Source organism: Ammodytes marinus (genome assembly GCF_949987685.1).
Source record: "Ammodytes marinus genome assembly, chromosome: 9".
Lineage (NCBI taxonomy): Eukaryota > Metazoa > Chordata > Actinopteri > Uranoscopiformes > Ammodytidae > Ammodytes > Ammodytes marinus.
Window position 1 is genome coordinate 30,287,780 of NC_137213.1, and position 16,163 is coordinate 30,303,942.

The window sequence follows — 16,163 nt, forward strand, 5'->3', positions numbered from 1 at the left end:
CCACCAGTCCAGACAACATGGCGAAGAAACAACGTGGAGAAACAGCAGCTAGGTCTTCAGAACCGCTGGAAATGGACAAAAACAACTCGGAACATTTCAGTTTAATGCTCGAGTCAAGCGACGACGAAGGGCCCGAAGAGGTCACGTTTGAAGACTCAAAGGCGGAAGCGTTACGCAGCATGAAACAGGCTCTGGACACGGCAAGAAGGTTTGTACCAGACTCCATTCAAATATATCTGTTTTTAAGATTGTTTTGGGTCTATTTAGCCAAATAAATAAACCAGAATTAGTTATCCATAATATTTTGTCATTTGTTTAAGGACCCTATGTTAATTCGGCGGGTTTATTTAGTAGGTAGGACACTTTACATTTAATAAAATTTGCGTTTCAAAATGTAAAACATCGCTACCACAATGTGCAGTTTTGAGTTGACCGAACGTTGTTTTTGCACTGACTGTATTAATGCCGACATGACGAGTGTCTTCCAATAAATCCAGGATGTATAACATAAATATTTGGTGCATGTACATGTGCGTGAGAGTAAGATACTTTGTGTTTTGACTATTTGTTTACAGGAGTTTGGTTTAAGGACAGGGTTCCACTTTCTACAGTCCCTTATAGGCCAGGAAAAGTAACGCATTTTGGGGCCAAAAATAGAATGAATTAATTATTATTAGAGGGTCTTGAAAGGCCGTGAATTTATTTACCCAAATTAAATAACAAACTTATTTTTTTTAAGTGTATGATCTCACTTTTGCACTGGACCAAAGAAGTCATGTTTATGCTAAATATTTTTCTAAATGTTTTGTTTTTGTAACTTTGGTCTTAAATCTAATTTATGGGGGAAATTCTGTTCTGCTACAACAAACATCTGTTCACTATTCAGTCAGGATTTCTTCAGGCGACTTAATGACATGTTTGTTTTCATGTCTGCAGGGAAAAGGAGCAGCTGAAAGAGAAGAGAAGGAAGAGACAGGAGCTGTTCCAGGAGCAGAAGGTGTGTGTGTGTGTGTGTGTGTGTGTGTGTGTGTGTGTGTGTGTGTGTGTGTGTGTGTGTGTGTGTGTGTGTGTGTGTGTGTGTGTGTGTGTGTGTGTGTGTGTGTGTGTGTGTGTGTGTGTGTGTGTGTGTGTGTGTGTGTGTGTGTTAAAGTTGATGTAATCAATTCTGAAGAATGCTTGTTGTCAAAATCAGTGAATGGTTACTCATGGTCCGCTACCTGTCCAAACTGTGTGTGTGCTGTCGGCCGGACTCTGTTAAAGATATCCAGAGCCTTTATTTTTTAAATGAAGTCGAAGTTGAATTATGTGGACGTGTCCCTGAGCAAGACACTGAACCCTAAATTGCTCCCAATAGTTAGCCTGCTATCGGTGTATGAATGTGTGTGTGAATGGTAACAGGTCTTCGGTCTCAATGGGATTTATCTGTATAAATAAAGGTTAAAAATAAAAAATAATATATATATATTTTTTTGTTTTACTACAGAAAAGGAAACTGTTACCGGTGGAAGTGTTGGAGGAAATCGACTCTGCGCCTTCAAAGTAAGATCAGGACTTTAAAAAAAAATAAAAAATTTGTTTCTGATCATCAAATATTTAACGTTTTGCTTTTATTTTGTGTTTTTACAGGAAGCTGAAACAATCTGAGGAGGAAGGTAAAGCAGCTAATTTATTTCCTCAAATTACACTCAACATTTATCTGACCCTGCATTCCAATCCCCATACTTCCCTACTATTTAGTATGCCACAAAAAGATTTAGGATGTCCCAATACATGCAAGGCAATTGTAGTATGCTGAAAATACATAAATGCCCCACTAACTCCAATAGCATTTTGGAGTATTCGTCTCTTACTTGCTTCCTGCTTTCCTACTGTGCAGACGCTTTTCTGTTTGCTCTCTCCTCCTCTTGCACTTTTTGCTTACATTCTTCTTTTTCGTCAACATAAATTTAGCAGCAGCTCCTGGATACATACAAATCAATGGGACTATAATTAATTTTATTGTTTAATAGATACTACAGGCATTTTTAGAAACTTTTACGACCTCCTCAACAGAACGTGAAGAGGCCTACAAACAGGACAGGCCTGTGGTGACTGTAAGCGAGGTGCTAAGCTAAAGCTAATTAGCAGCAAGATGCCTCCCTTATCAAACGAGGAGTACCAAATACTCCTACAGAGGATTACAGCACTGGAAACAAAAATGAATCGAATAGAAGTGAACGTGGAAGTGAATGGACTATGTGGGAACGACACCACTCTATCAGTGACTAAAAACAGTGGACAAGATCGAGCTAACGCACAGCTAACTAGCACCAGCAAGGCTACGAAGAAACAGAAGGACTGTGTTCAAGGCAGTGATAACCCTCCCTGGAATCGTCTTGGTGCAAAGCCAAAGAGATTGGAAAAGGGAGGACGGATAACCGGCAGGGCCGAGCGCCATGAGATGACTGATCTGGACAGCTGGCCTGCGTTATCACCTAGGCACAATGCCTCCTCAACCCCCGTGCCCCGGAGGCCGCAGCAATGGATAGCTGCCAATGGGAGACGTAACAACAAACTTCCCCAGCAAACAAGTGTGCTAGTGTCAAATAGGTTCACCCCACTGTTACAACTCCCTGGATTTCCCTCTGATGACAACACAGCAGCCTCACACCGCAAGGTAAGGCCCGAAAGCCAAGAGCCACAGAGAGAGCTAACAACCGGGCTAACCAAGCTAACAACCGGGCCTAAAACTCTAATTGTTGGAGACTTTTCTGTTAGAGATATGAAAAGCATGTTTAGTGTTGATACCAAAGTACTCTGCTATCCAAATGATATGGTATCTGACTTAGAAAAAAGAATCCTGGACATTGCAGCTGCTCACACAACTGTAAAGAACATCATTCTGCACATCGGATCTAATGATGTTGTAAAGCAGGAGTCTGAAATGTTGAAACAGGACTTTAAAGATCTCTTGAACACGGTCAGCTCACTGAAAGCTAAGGTGTATATCAGTGGTCCTCTGCCACCAATCAGAAGAGGAACTGAGAAATTCACCAGATTGCTGGCACTGACCACGTGGCTTTCAGCTGCGTGCCCCGACCATTCAGTGCATTTTATTGACAATTTTAACACTTTCTGGAACCGCAGCCAGTTTTTTAAGACAGATGGACTCTGCCTAAATAAGACAGGATTAGAAGTATTCATATCAAATGTGTTCTACGTCCTGCGCCACCCATCTGTTCGTGCCAAGGACAAGATACTGGAGAAAGCCAAAACACAGGATTGCAGCAGCGCCGAAGGACAACTGCCGGCCCCAGATGACAGCTCAGACCATGAGAGATATCAGGGCAGAGAGGAGGGGGCTCTACCCATCCCCGTCTCCCCTAGACCCCGCAGGTCATCACCAAGCCGACCTCTCTCTCCTCCTTTCTCTCCTACACTCACCCTTTCTCAATCCTCTCCTGAGCCGGAGTTCATGGAAATCGTTCGTACTCCCCGTCCTCGATGTCCATCTACCCCCCCACAACTCCCATCTACCCCCCCACAACTCCCATCTACCCCCCCACAACTCGTCAATCTTAGCCACAGTGCCCGGCTCGTCACCCCTCCACGCACACCCCCTCGGATCTCACCGCTACGTCGTCGGCAGCAGCAGTGGGCTGCTCGTTTACGGAATAAAAGCACTTGTTGATACGAACCGGGCCGCGGCTACACAGTTACCGGCTTTGACTCACAAGATAAGCCGGGGCCCTGTTTCTCAAGGTTTACCTCAAGAAACAGGAAACTCTTAAATCCTGCAAATGTATCTAATCTGATAAGTATTCCTCTTCAGCCACAGTTGGCTGAAATAAATCGGGGTGACCATGTTTCGAACACACTAAATGTAGCTTTATTAAACATCAGATCCTTGGCAGGAAAAACATTTTTAATTAATGATCTTATTACTAGGCACAATCTTGATTTCATGTTTTTAACTGAAACTTGGTTAGACCAAGATAACAGCTCAGCTGTTCTCATAGAGTCCGCCCCCCCAAATTACAATTTTGTGAGTGAATCCAGAGTGCATAAAAAAGGCGGGGGGGTTGCTATTCTGTTTAAAGAATCTCTACAATGCAAAAAGATGTCTTATGGAAATTTTGATTCATTTGAGTATGTGGCTCTACAGTTAAATTCAGCCTCTAGAGCTATTTTCATTAGTATTTACAGGCCACCTCAATACAATACAAGCTTTTTTGTTGAACTTACTGAACTGCTGTCTGTAATATGTACTGAGTTTGACTGTGTATTAATCGTCGGAGATTTCAATATTCATACTGACAAACCAGAGGATAGATGTGCGAAAGAACTGTGCTGTGTCCTTGACAACTTTGGACTAAATCAGCATGTTGACAAACCAACTCATAACAAAGGGCACACGCTGGACCTTATCATCTCCAGAGGAATGAACATTTCAGACATAACTGTGGCAGATATGGGTCCCCTCACGGACCATTCCTGTTTATTTTTTGAGAGTACAATGTCTGTGCACACAATTGATCAATCAAAAGTAATCAAAAAGCGGTATATTACAGAAAATACCAGTGAAACATTCATTCAAGCATTTTCTTCGATACCACCCCTCCCCTGTAACTCAGTTAATGAGCTTTTAGACAACTTTAATGGCAAAATTACAAGTGTTATAGATGCTATTGCGCCCATTAAGATGAAGGTTGTCTCTGGTAAGAAAAGATCTCCTTGGAGAAATGCCCCGCAGGTCAGAATAGAAAGAAGAGAGTGCCGTAAAGCAGAACGCAGGTGGCGAAAAACAAATCTCCAGGTTCATTATGACATCTTCAAAGAGAAACTGTGCACGTTTAACTCAGAACTGAGAAATGCAAGGCATTCTTTCTTTTCTGACATCATCACCAAAAACAACAACAATGCACGTGCCCTGTTTGCTACTGTCGACAGATTAACAAACCCTCCTGTGCCAGTAGCGTCTGAGCATCTTTCCACGAGGGCTTGCAATGAATTTGCCTCCTTCTTTACTGAGAAAATTCACAAAATTAGACAAGCTGTCACTGCATCAATACCAAGTTCAACATATGTGTTCCCTCATAAAATCAATTCAAATGCAATGACAGAATTTTATCTTATAAACCACAAAAACCTGGAGGACATTATACAACACCTGAACTCCTCATCCTGTTGCCTTGACATTCTGCCCACAGGCTTCTTTAAAACTGTTTTTAGCTGTATGGCCTCAGATGTTCTACAAATTGTCAACACGTCCCTTCAGACAGGTGTATTCCCACAGGCCCTGAAAACAGCAGTCATCAAGCCACTACTAAAAAAGACCAATCTAGATACATCACTCATGAAAAATTATAGGCCCATATCTAACCTACCATTCTTAAGTAAAATCATTGAAAAAGCTGTTTATCAACAGTTAAATAACTACTTAGCAATGAATAACTGCTTTGATGTCTTCCAGTCAGGATTTCGACAACACCACAGTACTGAGACTGCTCTGGTTAAGGTCCTCAATGACATCCACTTAAACACAGACAGTGGCAAAAGTTCTCTCTTAGTTTTACTGGACCTCAGTGCCGCTTTTGACACAGTTGACCACAGCATATTACTAGATCGACTAGCAAACTGGGTTGGACTTTCTGGAACTGTACTAAGCTGGTTTGAATCCTACTTAAAGGATAGAGACTACTATGTGTCAATAGGCAATTTCACATCTGAGCGGACAAATATTGAATGCGGGGTCCCCCAAGGTTCCATTCTTGGCCCTCTTCTATTTAACATCTATATGCTCCCACTAGCTCAGATTATGAATAAGAACAAATTATGCTACCATAATTATGCAGACGACACACAAATTTACATAACCATATCACCAGGAGACTACAGTCCGATACAGGCACTGAGTAAGTGCATTGAACAAATCAATGATTGGATGTGCCAAAATTTCCTTCAATTAAACAACGATAAAACTGAAGTAATTGTCTTTGGTGCCAAAGATGAACAATTAAAAGTCAGCGCACAGCTTACATCCGTTATGTTAGAAGCCACACCCCAAGCCAGAAATCTTGGTGTTGTTGTAGACTCCGACTTGAATTTCAAGAAACACATAAAATCAATTAATAAATCAGCCTACTACCACCTAAAAAACATATCAAGAATTAAAGGGCTTATGTCTCAGCAAGACTTAGAAAAACTTGTCCATGCATTTATCTTTAGTAGACTTGACTACTGTAACAGTGTCCTTGCTGGCCTTCCAAAAAAATCTATCAGACAGCTTCAGCTAATTCAGAACGCTGCTGCTCGAGTCCTCACTAGGACCAAAAAAGTGGATCACATTACCCCAGTTCTGAGGTCTTTACACTGGCTTCCAGTCACTCAAAGAATTGATTTCAAAATACTGATGTTGGTTTATAAAGCACTAAATGGTTTAGGGCCAAAATACATTACTGATATGCTGATAAGTTATGAACCGTCCAGAGCCCTTAGGTCGTCTGGGACAGGTCTACTTACAGTCCCTAGAGTTAGGACTAAACGAGGAGAAGCAGCTTTTAGTTTTTATGCACCAACAATCTGGAACAAACTCCCAGAGAACTTGAGGTGTGCTGCAACTCTCAGTTCTTTTAAATCGAGTCTGAAGACTTTTTTGTTTCCATTTTAACCTGCAATTTTCATTCTATTTGCTTCTTTTATTAAATCCAGTTTTCATGTTTTTATTTTTTTTATTTTTTATTTGCTTCTTTTAATCGCTTTTAAATGTTTTATAATGTGTTTTATGTATTCTAATCTTGCCCCTGTAAAGCACTTTGAGTGGCCTTGTGTCTGAATTGTGCTATATAAATAAACTTGCCTTGCCTTGCCTTGCCTTGCCTTGCCTTGCCTTGCCTTGCCTTGCCTTGCCTTGCCTTGCCTTGCCTTGCCTTGCCTTTATTCTTGACATTTCTTGACATAATGAAAAAAAAAAATCTTCCTTATCTGATTTTTTTTTCTCTCCTGTCTGTGGCCCTAAAACTCTTCTGTACTTTAGTATGTAGTGTAGTAGAAATAAAAAGTATGTGATTTGGAACGCAGGGTGACTCTCTTGTCCAGAAGGATGGATTCACATAAGGGTTATAAATCACTGGTTTCATCATAACGATATATACATTTATCTTTACAGTCTTAATTCACATCAGTATGAATTCTGTTTTCAGCTAAAGAGGACGAGGAGGTAGAGGAGAAGGCGCCAAGGTCAAGAAAGTATGTACATTTAAACACCGTATCATATTTGTTATATTAAAATATTCCAGTGTTCTTACTAAAACTAACATTTGAAGTAGATCATTTTAATGGGCTTTAGACAGAGCCCACTTATTTAAACATGTAGGTCGATAGAAGTATCACACTCGTACATTTATTTAAAGTATAATTTGCAGGGGGGTGCTTGTGTTGTAGTGGTTAGAGTCTCAGTCCTCTTCACAGCAGACCCGGGTTACAATCCAGCCCGGGTCGTTCTCTGCATGTCATTCCCCTCTCTGACACATTTTATCTCTCCACACTGTCTAATAAAGAAAAAAATGCCCAAAAAGTAATAAATCGTATAAAAATGTATAAATTGTTTGTCAGTCTGAAGGGAAACTACACGGTGATGACGGTGAAGGAGCGAGAGACGGCTTCGTTCCAACAGCAAACGGCCGAAGACTTCATCCAGTCGAGACTCTACGGAGCGGGAAGCTGCAGGACCACCAGTAAGACAAACTCTGAGTTCCAATCCCAATACTTTCTACTATATAGTATGTAGAAAAAAGATTTAGGATGTCCCGATTCTTGTGGCCAGATGTAGGATGGTTAGAAAGACCCGGATGTCCTACTACATCCGGCTGAGATTTTTAGTGTTGAAAACAGCATCCTATTTGGCCATAATCCAGTTGCAAACCAGAAGTGACGTCACATCGACGAAGCCTCCATATGAAAACAAACGGGGATGTGACGGATATTAAAGCAAGAGGCAAGATCAAGGCGCAATGTTATGATGAAATAAAGTAAAGTAAAAGTATGTCCCAAGTGTAGCATACTGCGTCCAAACTAGATTCTTTTTATGGTCAGATGTAGTATGTAGAATAGAAAAAAATAAAGAGTATGCGATTTGGAACGCAGGGCCTGTGTTCCAATCCCAATACTTTCTGCTATTTAGTATGGTAGACTAAAGATTTAGGATGTCCTGATTCTTGTTATTAGTTTGCTTAAAACTACCTGGATGCCGAACGCAGACCCTTGGCAGGGTTCGACATAACGTATAGCCCGATGGCCCGGGGCCAGTAAAATTATATGCAGGGCAAGTTGATTGGCCAGTCACTGTCCCGCCCGGGCCAGTGACTGGCCAATCACAGTTCAGTATCTTTTTGTAGACTACATCATGGTTCATTGAAATGCGCGTTGAGAGTCGGAATGAAAGCAGTGTTTATTTAAGACTCAATATAATAAACCTAATATAAAATATATTTTTTAATGAAAGGCCAGTGGACACCGAAGCGTGGGTGTTTTGACAGGCGGGGCAACAAGCGGGTGCACTCTCGCTCCGTTGGCAGAGCTGCCTACTGTCCGCCTGCGAGTCGACAAATCAATCGACTTGCTTTGCCCCCTTTCTTTCTTCCCACAGCAGAGGTTGAGGTGCAGAAAATGATAACTGCGCTTTTCCTTTAGCTGCCGCCGTAATGTTACAGTATTTGCATCCAAGCCCCAATGGTAATACAAATGAGAGGCGTTATTTAAACGCTGTGAATGCGTCTCCGGTGATTGTGTCGGTTGTAGACAGAAACGAACGGAGGGACTCCGCTCACTGTACAGTAGCCTAGCCTATAGTCGCGCAGTTTGGCACTGTGTTTTCAGGCTCGAGACATTCAGTCAGATCGCGGAAGTCTTTCCCATTGAAATCGCTAACGGGGAGAATATCCCCGGTTATTATTTTAGCCACAAACCACAGTTCATCTGCGCGGCGGCTCACTCGCTGGCGAGATCACACGGTGAAACGCTGCTGTGATCGGACGAAGGCATTGTGTGTTTCTAAGGTGATTTAACGTCATAGTCTTAGACGAGCGTTTAACTTATGCTGCATATTTTGCACTGCATTGTTTTTTATCAATAGTTTGAAAAAATGGTCCCACACCGGACTCTTATGTGAAGCTGACACTTCATGGAGAAGTGACACTCCTGCAGTGCGCTCACGACCAGACGTGAACTCACATACACGGTGAAATCTCCCATTAAAAAAACGGCATAACCCACTGATTTTCGGATTTCTATTCTATTTTTAAAGTCAACTTGAGCGCAAGTGGAAAACCGGTCATTCGGTCGACACATTCACATCCCTAATGCATATAGAGAAAGTAATAAAAACAGCCTACCACACCACAAAGAATGATCAGACCTTCATTTCTTGTTTTTTTTTATGTTTGATCATGACTTCTGCAAGTGAACTATTCATTAAACTGCCCAAATTCAAGAATAAAAACAACCATCAAACTACTGGACTTTAAAATACTGGCCGACTCTTTCAACATACTTTTAGATGTAGGCTTCTAATTCAATATGTTTGCCTGGTTTTATATTATGTGTATGAGCAATATCAACATTTCATATAATTAACTAAAAGAAAAATAACCAAATCTAAAGGGAATATCTATACTGTTACAGAATAGATATTCCCTTTAGATCTGGTTATCTTTCTTTATTTTTCTAATACAGGTATTATAATTATTGACACTAAATTATGAAGAAAAAAAAAGTGTGTGCAGGGCCAGTGAAAATATACAAGGGGCCAGTAAAACTCGGATCCACTGACCCGACGGGCCAGTAGGAAAAAAAAGTTATGTTGAACCCTGCTTGGTTCCAAATCACATACTTCTTATGTGATCTTAATGTTAACATACAAGTTTGTTTATGTGTAGAAATTGAGTGTCTCTTAAAACCTTGTTGAGCTGCTCACTTAAAGGACTGCTTTTATTTAAATTTAGTTTATTATAATTCAATTATTTATGTTTAAAATATCCTATATGTTTAAAAATAAAAGGATTTTGTTGACATTTTAATCAAAATAACAAATTTCAGAGCTGAAATCGCAATACCCTGATCCCCCTCAAACCAAGGTTTTTCTGCTTAAGGTTATCGCTTTTACCCTCATGTGTCTGTGTTCTCTTTTCAGGTAACGAGCTGCTCTCCCTCGAGAGCAAGAAAGGCAGGAATAAAACGCCAGCGGTTCAGTTTGTCAAGAAAGACTGGGGTAAGTTCAGCACAATAAATCATAGACAACGGAAGAAAAATCTGCACTGGCATTTAAAAAAATAAATATCAAATTCCATTGTTTTTATTCAGAGGAAGTTTTATAATATTTTTGAACATTTATTACGATTTTTCTGACACCCAACTTTTTTTTTTCATAAATTATTTTTATAAAATTTTCTTTGTTATACAAACATTTATAATCCCCTTACACCCAACTTTGATAAAAATGGATTTTTACTATTTTAGATTAGACCAGGTTTCCAGATGCATTAAAGATGTTGGATTGAGATGCACTTTCGCCAGATTTTTTCACATAATTTTTTTGTTGTTGGAAAATATCAGATAATTGAATTGACAAGACGATGGAAACATATTGAGAGACCAAGATTCAGTCTCTATATAATAACCCTTTGTCTCTTTCGTTTGAACTGCTCACTCTAAGGACAGATTTTATTTAAATTCAGTTTAGAATTCAATTATTTATTGTACATTACCTTCCATCATCCAAGTTTATTTATATTCAGAATATTCCGTTTAAAAATAAAAAGATTTTGTTCAGATGGTGTAAACGTTATATTCATGAGGTTTTCTGTTTTTCAGCCTCGAAGGAAAAAGCCAAAGCCGAGAAGATGAAGAAGCGTTGGATTCACAAGCAACAGATTCCCTCCTCTTGACCGAACACACACTCTCCCTGCGTTCCAATATATAGTATACCCATACTTCCATGCTATGTAGAACGCCAGAAAACGATTTAGGATGTCCCAAATACATGATTTAAAATGCAGTTTGTACCTTGCCTGTAATGCTGGAAAATACCCAGATGTCCTAGTACATCCCATTGCATTTCCAAAATACAGCCCTGGAAAAAATTAAGAGACCTGTCTGGATTTTTCTTCAATCTTTATCTCTACATTACTTATTGAAAATGCTCTAAATGACAATATCTCTATTGTGAATTTGGTAGAAATGTTGTCAGTAGTTTATATTATAAAACCAAAATGTTAATTATACTCATACATATGCCAAACAAAGAGTAGAGACACTGAACATTTGGAGTGGTCTCTTAATTTTTTTCCAAAGCTGTATCTCCATACTTTCATGCTATGTAGAACGCCAGAAAATGATTTAGGATCTCCCCAATACATGAATTGAAATGCAGTATGTACCTGGCTGTAATGCTGGAAAAAAAAATACCAGGATATCCTACTAGCCTGCATCCAATTGCATTTGAAATGTAGTATGTAAATGCTGAAAAATACCCAGATGTTGCATGTTGAAAGTTGTTAACTGGCAAACTGCTTATAGTAAAAAGAAAAAGGTATGTGATTTGGAACGCAGGGTCTGTGTGCAGATTCAATTATAAGTGTACACGGAGGAAGACGTTTTTTTAAGGCTTTTTTTTTAAGGCCGGGACACACTTTGGACAACCAGTGATATTAACTCAACGTTGTCTCTGTCGGCAGCAGCCTGAATCCAGTTCAATTCACTTCATCACAGAAATTCAAGCGAGTGATTGAGACTTGTTTTTGAGGGAGGCTGTTCAGGATGAGATCGTGGCCTTTTCCACAGCGTCAGAGGTCCCAAACTCCAAAACCTGAAAACCTCTTGTGCTCATGAACTGGACGTGTTTTAAAGTTTTGATTTAAATCTGTAATGATAATCTTTATATTCATCTCGTTGCTGAGATCGTTTTTTTCTTTCTGAATTCAAATACTTATTTTCTTCAAACACAATAATAAAGTATTCAAGTGTAAAAATGATCTCGTCACATGTACAGCCATCTACTATTTCCTTTTTCAACTAATATCAGTTGAGTAATAGATTCAACACAATTCATTTCTTAACTCAAGATATTGCCAAGGAAGAGATGTTGAAAACCATGAAACGGCCTTAACTAGGTTCCTTTAAAATCAAGAATGAAATGCCATTATGTTCAATTGACTATTCAAATTTTACTTAATTTCCAATTAACATAATTTCCATTTTTAACTATTTAAAAAACCTGTAAAGTCTTGGTGCATATCTCAACGAAAATAAGCAAATGTATGTTTTCACTTACTTAGAAAAACAAGTTCCCTTTTGAGATAATGTCAAAAGTTTTGAACACTTTGGCTTCATCGAACTTCTCATTTACACATTTTTATCAACTATTCTTAAATAATCGTCTAGCTATACATTGTCTATACTGAGTTAGTTATTAAAAGGCCCCAGAAATCACAACTATGTTTTTTTTTTTAAAGATATTTTTTGGCATTTTTTTTAATGCTATTGATAGTGTAGAGATAGAGTTGAAATGGGGCAGAGAGGGGAGTGACATGCAGAGAACGACCACGGGCTGGAATCGAACCCGGGTCCGCTGCTGGCCGAGGCCCATGGGGGGGACGCCCTACCAACTGAGCTAAGGGCGCCCCCACAACTATGTTTTTAAGGTGGATTTTTCCCCCCCCCCCTCTGTTGATTATCGAAAATAATACTTCAGCTCCAAGCCCCATGCAGCATCCAAACAAGCGCCATCATCATAATTTTGTAATTTTTAATATAAATCTTTTCACCCTCACACAAATTGCACTTTTTTTTTTTTTTTTTCTCCAAATGGACACACATTAAGTCAGCAGTGGACAACTTACTGGTTTGACATCTTCCTCTTTTTTTAAATTGTTTTATACACACACCGTGAACTGGCTAAAAAAAACGAAGGAGAAAACAGAAAAATAATAAAATAAAATTAAAAGACATCTAACTTGATCTTACCACCACTTTACTATGGCATGCATAGGTTTCAGACCTTTACTCAGAAAGAGACAACTGACACTTTTGTCTACATAGTTTTTTTTTTCTAAAACGATGCCGTGACTTGCTTTGCGATTGGATAAAATAAAATAAAAGTAGACTAAACAAAAAAGGTTACAGAAAAGAATAGAGCCGTGAGAATAGCAAGTCACCTCTGGACCCAACGGGAGAGAAACATGAATGATGACGTGTCCGGTTTTTAAGACAGCTGCAAAATGTCCATCGTCCTAAAGTATTTGGTTCTTTTATTTTTGTAAATGTAGCAGCCACAGTGCAGTTGACAATACTGAATGCTTGTTTCTTTAATGGGGTTCTCGTTTTATTTAAATACAAGATGGGCCGGATGGAAGGATGATAACTGCAGACACAAGGGCTTTTCAAACTTGAATGCCATTTCAACAGCAAGTTTAGAAATATTAAAATAAGTAGACTGCAAATTAAACCTACTTTTTTTTGTATTGTCTGTTTTTTTTTGTATGTATTTTTTTATGGACCTTAGTCTGGTATAAAGTTTATCCATCTATCTATCAATCCATCTATGTATCAACCAACTTAAATGTTCCTGTGAAGACACTAGTATTACTTATTTTATTTATTTTTTACTTCCACATGCTCAAGTTCGTGCATTCTTCATAGACTTGTCGAGGTAAAAAAAAAAAAAGTACTACTGGTCTGGTCGCAAAACATTTCACTTTAATGTAAATTCTTGTATCAGGGTGTAGAGGCTGTAATGTCTGGCTAATGGTTCTCAGAAGATCAAATAAAAACAATCAAATTTAAGCTTTGAAATCTTTCCACGAATATGTCCCATCAAAAAACACCTTTGACCTCTTCTGAAAAATAACATATTTAGTAGAAAGATTATTTTTGACTATAAATCAAAAAGGTTAGAGGGTTTATTTCACAGCAGTTCAGTTTTGCTGTTTTTTCTGGTCTTAGTTCCAAGTCTGAAAAGCCCGTCGTTGTGCTGCTAATATGATATAAAATAACATTTTAAATTAAAAGTGAGTCCACTTACTGCTAGAAATGTAACTCCCAAACCAATTTTTTTGTTTAGTTTTCTTGTTTACTGTGTTATTTTCACTGTGGACTGTCTGTGTAAGTTTTAAAATAAAAATGTAAGTGAAAATAAAATAAAACTGTATTTGAGGACCTTTCTTTTCTAAACCAAAGCGGGGGAACAAAGGGACGTTTGGGCTCCTGAGTTCTTTGTGTGTTAGGGGGGATTCTTTAGCATAGACATCGATACGAAAATAAAGATAGACAATGTTTGCATCAAACCTGCTGTGCAGCTGGGGGGGGGGGTTAGAGAGAGAGAGAGAGAGAGAGAGAGAGAGAGAGAGAGACAGAGGGAGAGAGAGAGACACAGAGAGAGAGAGAGAAACAGAGGTTATCACAGGGCTCCTACACAGGGTTCACATTAGATATTTTGTCCACACTGGAAAAATCAATCAGTTCGGAAAACTAAAAATTTCAAGGCAAGTGTCTGCATTGTATTTTTGAGTTGAGGATAAAACTAAGAGTATTAAGTTTGAAGTCAAACTGACAACATTTGAGCCAACTCGTTATCTTTTGCCGAGATAACTTATCATTCATACATAATGAAAATCTGTCATATATTATGTTAAGACTTCCAAGTTTTGAGTTCTACACACAAAAAGTTGGGCCAACTTATTTTTTTGGTTCAGACAGTTTTAACACCGACTTGGTTTTGTTTGTAGCGGACCCGGGTTCGATTCCAGCCCGCGGTCGTTCTCTGCATGTCACTCCCCTCTCTGCCCCATTTCAACTCTGTCTCTACACTATCAATAAAGCATAAAAATGCCAAAAAAAAAAAAAGAATTAGTTAGCACAACTGCTATTGTTTGAAATTTTAATAAATGTAGAACTCAAACATTTTAATTGGTTGGCTCAAATGTAGGCAATTTCCCTTCAAACTTACTACTTTTATATCCTAAAATCTCTAAAAACTACTGCAGAAAGTTGCTTTAAAATGTTGAGTTTTCCCAACCTCTTCATTTTAACAGTTGAAGAGTTTCAAGACTCTTTTTTTTTAAAATCTCAATTATTTTCAAACGTTTTCCAAAACCAAAATATGTCAAATTGAATGTTTTTTTTTCTTCTGAAATTCCACAGATCTAGAAATGGTGGAAATATAAACCTGCATAGGAACCCTGCCGTCAAGAAAAACAGAAAAAAAAAACGTGAACACACACTAGGATCAAACCAGCGCTGCACGAGTAACTGGTGTCAGTACACAAAGCATTAAAGGGGTGGTGGGTATGTTGTTTTTTTTTGTCAGTTTTTTTTCAAGGATTTCCTTTCATTTGATAACTAAATATCTCACTCTATTGATATATTTTCCATTTTTGTTAAATTCATATATAAACGTTAACATGTACACACGCTCGTCTCACCGGTAAAATCGTTGGGAATCGGGGAACTTTATTTGTAATAAGTCGGTGGAAACTTGCTCTTGCTGGCGCTCAACAAATATACTGTGAATGCAAGTAACAATAATTAATAATATGATCATTAGAATAATAATAATAATATAATAATAATATTCGTCATCTTCTGCACCATGCCTTTGTAAACCTGGAAAAAAATTAAAACAAAACAAGAGCCAGGTAGCCACCCCCTCCCCGCCAATCCCCCCTCCCCCCTAAATCACCCATGAAAAACAAAAACTAAACGAAACAAAAAATGGTTAAAAACAGGGAAACATTTGAGTCCAGACTGTAGATTCTTTGTGGCATCCTCGAAAGTCCCGAGACTCCACATGCGTCACACAAACCTCCGTAGCCGTCCTGAAGTGAGTGTGTGTTGGGTGGGATAGAGGGTTAAGGGGGGGGGGGGTTGGTTGGTGCAGAAAGGGGGGTGGGAGCGAGGGGGTTTTAGACTGTCCCTAACATAGCCTCATTGGAGACTTTTCAGCATCAGCCTGCCTCCGTGTTTTGCGTGTGCTATGTGCGCGTTTACAGGAACCACGTTTAAAGGTTGGCGGTCACTCACTCGTATGTTGTTTTCTTGTCTTATTTTTCCCCCCTCTTTTATATTAGACTAGGGTCCTCACACACACACACACACACAGAGGGGCCTGGGGGTCTATAGAGAGTCCACAA

At 39.0% G+C, this 16,163-nt stretch overlaps 2 protein-coding genes across 2 annotated transcripts in view; one reads left to right on the top strand and one right to left on the bottom strand.

Moving 5' to 3' along the window:
- The first annotated feature begins 12 nt into the window (after window positions 1–12).
- nol7 (nucleolar protein 7) lies at window positions 13–11,978 on the top strand. Its single transcript, XM_080034809.1, has 8 exons — window positions 13–208; window positions 937–997; window positions 1,484–1,539; window positions 1,627–1,652; window positions 7,182–7,227; window positions 7,594–7,715; window positions 10,169–10,246; window positions 10,849–11,978. Exons 1-8 carry the CDS (start codon window positions 18–20, stop codon window positions 10,920–10,922), a joined length of 654 nt encoding a protein of 217 aa, XP_079890935.1. The 5' UTR covers window positions 13–17; the 3' UTR covers window positions 10,923–11,978.
- A 788-nt stretch (window positions 11,979–12,766) lies between these two features.
- The window catches only part of ranbp9 (RAN binding protein 9), a 29,963-nt gene continuing 26,566 nt past the window's right edge, over window positions 12,767–16,163 (bottom strand). The window contains exon 13 of the mRNA XM_080033903.1: window positions 12,767–16,163. This exon is cut by the window's right edge and continues 975 nt beyond it. The gene's annotated coding sequence lies outside the window, so the exon portion shown is untranslated.